The sequence below is a fragment of the Austrofundulus limnaeus genome, unplaced genomic scaffold (genome assembly GCF_001266775.1).
Source record: "Austrofundulus limnaeus strain Quisiro unplaced genomic scaffold, Austrofundulus_limnaeus-1.0 Scaffold973, whole genome shotgun sequence".
NCBI classification, from domain to species: Eukaryota; Metazoa; Chordata; class Actinopteri; order Cyprinodontiformes; family Rivulidae; genus Austrofundulus; species Austrofundulus limnaeus.
Genome location: NW_013953375.1, coordinates 77,301 through 80,818, shown reverse-complemented (window position 1 = coordinate 80,818; position 3,518 = coordinate 77,301). Strand labels below are relative to the sequence as shown.

At 35.6% G+C, this 3,518-nt stretch overlaps 1 protein-coding gene across 1 annotated transcript in view; it reads left to right on the top strand.

Annotated features, from left to right (window-relative positions):
* Positions 1-3,518, top strand: part of zmiz2 (zinc finger, MIZ-type containing 2) — a 69,487-nt gene that overhangs the window by 50,838 nt on the left and 15,131 nt on the right. The window contains exon 9 of the mRNA XM_014029917.1: positions 255-396. Within this exon, the coding sequence (XP_013885371.1) occupies positions 255-396 (142 nt within the window). The remainder of the gene's footprint in view (positions 1-254; positions 397-3,518) is intronic.

The following is a 3,518-nucleotide window of genomic DNA, read 5'->3' as shown; positions in this document are numbered from 1 at the left end:
CCTGTAAGTTCAATAAAAATCACAGAAGATAACTTTTTCACTTAATAAAATTACTACAATAAAGAAGAAATTATTTTCAAAACAATTAAATCTGAGTCCAAATACAACCAAACTGAGTTTTTTTAAGTTTGTTTTAAAATGTTCAGTTATTTAGACTGCAGATCAACATCAAGCTGTTTTTTATCTGTATTCTCTTTAGTTTCTGACCCTTAAGAGAGCCCAGCAGAGACACAGCTTGTGTTTTTCTTTTCCAGGTAATCCCAGTGATGACCTGCGCCTGACGTTCCCGGTACGAGACGGCGTTGTGCTGGAGCCGTTCAGACTGGAGCACAACCTGGCTGTCAGTAATCACGCATTCCAGCTCCGAGAGTCCGTCTACAAGACTCTGATAATGAGGTGAGACTGTCAGCATTCGTCTGACGGTTGTTGTTTATTTCAGAATGAACAGAGGTTTACAGTTGTAGTTTTATTTTCAGTTGTGATCGTTTTTGATTGTTTAAAGTGAGATTCAGTCCGTGCTTGAAGTGGGTTAAAAACATGCCAGTCCTCTCATCTTAAGGAGGTTCAGAGGTTAATTATTGACTTGTGTTTCGAGCTTTACTGTTAACAATCCTCTCTGTGCCGCTGATTCATCATCTAATTCTTTAATACCTTTAACATTTCTACATACAGTCGATAGACTTTTCAGAAGACTCTGGTATGTAAATATTTATTTAACAAAGACAGAAATACATGGTCCAACAATGAAAGTACTCTGTGGAATGATCAGCTGAGTTTTATTGCAACAACAGGAAACACAGAGAATAACATTGAGCCATCAGACTGTCCCCCTGCTCTCTGCTCCATGCCCTCTTTGAGGCAGTTGAGGCTTCATATATACTGTTTAACAAACACTATGTCTTCGTAATAAAGCAAGATTTCATCCTAAGGAACTGCTGGGTCAAGAGAAAACACAAAGATAAACACAAGTGATATCTAAGAATGATTGTTGTGAGCAAATCTTGTTTTGACTTTAATCATTCTATCTGCTGATAAACAGCATGTCATGAAAACCTAGGTCATTAAGGTGTGTCATGAATTACTGGCTTAAACCTAAAAGTATTATTTCCATTACACTGCGTTGTGTGCCTCTGCTTGGCTCCTTGTGCTTAACTTTTACCGACTTGTTCCTGTGTGTTTACCTAATCGACTAACACTGACCCAGTCAGAAGCAGTGATTTCAGCTGATGACCTGTGGGTAATCTAGCTTATAACTTTGAACCATAGTTGAAACTAAAACCTACGCAGCAGCATGTTTATGAGAAGTGGTGATCAGCTATAAAACATGATTAGTAAGTAAGTAAAGTTAAGTAAGTAAGTAAGTAAGTAAGTAAGTAAGTAAGTAAGTAAGTAAGTAAGTAAGTAAGTAAGTAAGTAAGTACGTACAAGTAAGTAAGTACGTACAAGTAAGTAAGTACGTACAAGTAAGTAAGTACGTACAAGTAAGTAAGTACAAGTAAGTAAGTAAGTAAGTACCAGTAAGTCGGTAAGTACCAGTAAGTACCAGTCAGTCAATCAAATTTATTAATTTCATTAAAAAAGAAACAAAACATTTCACACATGACAAAACAATACCAAATAAAATAAAATGAAAGGCAGCAGCAGAAGAAAAAAAATTCTTATGATATCTGCTCCTTTTAAAAAATATATTTTAAACAATGATAAACCAAATAATAAAAAAAAAAAATTCAGCTCCTCAGACAGAAACTAATACAAATTAAACAATTTCATATTTGTTTAACAAGTTTTCCTTGTCATTTTCTTAAAGTAATGAACTGATCCAATGCTCTTATAGTCATCCTTCATATTATTCCATAGTTTTATACCTTTTACTGAAGTGCATCTGTCCTTCAAATTTGTTCTGGTTTTCGGTTTAACAAACGTTTGTAATCCCTTCAAATTATAACAGCTTTCCCTCTTAACAAAATGTGATTGGATGTTTGATGGCAACACATTTCTGTGAGCCTTTTTTCCACTAAATATAAAAATGAAGAAGAAGTGCTGTGAATCACTGAGTACTGACCCCCTTTGAGCACCAGAGTTTTTATCAGTGTTTGACAGGTTGTTGTATTCATGAGTACAGGTACTTCTTTCAAGTAGTACTCCCACCTCGTACTCAGAAGTTGTCGTTTTGTACCAGGAAGGTTTGAGGTGATTACCATTTTGCACCCATTCACTTAACTACGTGATTATAGCTCCACGCGCCCTGCATTGGATCAAGCTGTACTTTATGTCAGACCATCTTTGTTGGGCTTGGATCCTCTCTCTCAGCTACAGTCATTAAATACTCGTGTAAGGCACAGATCCTCAGTAGTTCAGGTGTAATTAAGTGGATGCTGACTGATGGAGGCGGGTACCAGCCCCCTGCAGCTGCAGAGGATCTATGAGCCAAGAATAAAGACTCCACAATGCAGGTGTGTCAAAGATGCTGCTGCTTGTATGAAATACAGAGGAAGCACAACCGACCATGCTGTTATTTTTAGGTAAACAAGCTAAATTTTTTACATTATATTAGTATTAGTATTAGTAATGTCATGATTTAAATAAAATGCATTTTTTGAGATCTGCGTTTTTTAAAGTATCTGAAGTTGCAGCCTCAAATGTCCAGGCCTAACTATACCAATATTCAGAGTTGTAAAGCAGGACTATTCAACTGGCGGCCCCGCAAGTGACCAAAATTCGGCCCGCCAATTGGTTCATTCATCTCTTAAGCTCAAAACCCCAGTTTTCTACTTGAATTACTATAAATTCTTTTAGTTAGACATAGACATGTTTGGTATCTACAGAACCGTCAGACTCTTGGCTGCAAGCTGGTAAAAACCATTTCTATGAACATCCAAGACAGTTAAAACTACAAGCAGCTGAAGATAAAACTATGAAAATGAAAATAAAATTGGTTTACAGATTTGGCAAGTTAGGTTTCTGTATGTTGTAATCATGATTAAATGCAGCAAAATGAACTATTAAGGGAACAGATCTTTGTAATACTTGGTTTGTTTACATAATAAATTTAATTGCTGGATGTCCAGCCCCTGAGCTGTTGAACTGCAGTAACTGTGACCCCTGGAGCAGTTTAGTTGAATGGCCCTGTTGTAAAGTAACTAAGTACAAATACTTTGTTACTGTACTTAAGTAGAATATTTTGGGTATCTGTACTTTACTTGAGTAATTATTTTTCAGCCTACTTTTTACTTCTACTTCTTACATTTTCGTACAATTATCTGTACTTTCTACTCCTTACATTTTTAAAAAACGCAAGAAGTAGAAAGTTGTTACTTTTATTTCGTTTTTGCTTGTTTCCATTCCAGCTTGTTGTAAAAAATAAATACTATCCATATAAACTGTGCCTCCTAGATAGAGTGAATTTAACTGTGGTTGAAGGAGAAGTATAAATATATAAAATTCTGATACTGTATTAGTTTGTACACAAACTAATCATGTCACACTGTGACATAATCATTAAAATAAAAGTACTGTAC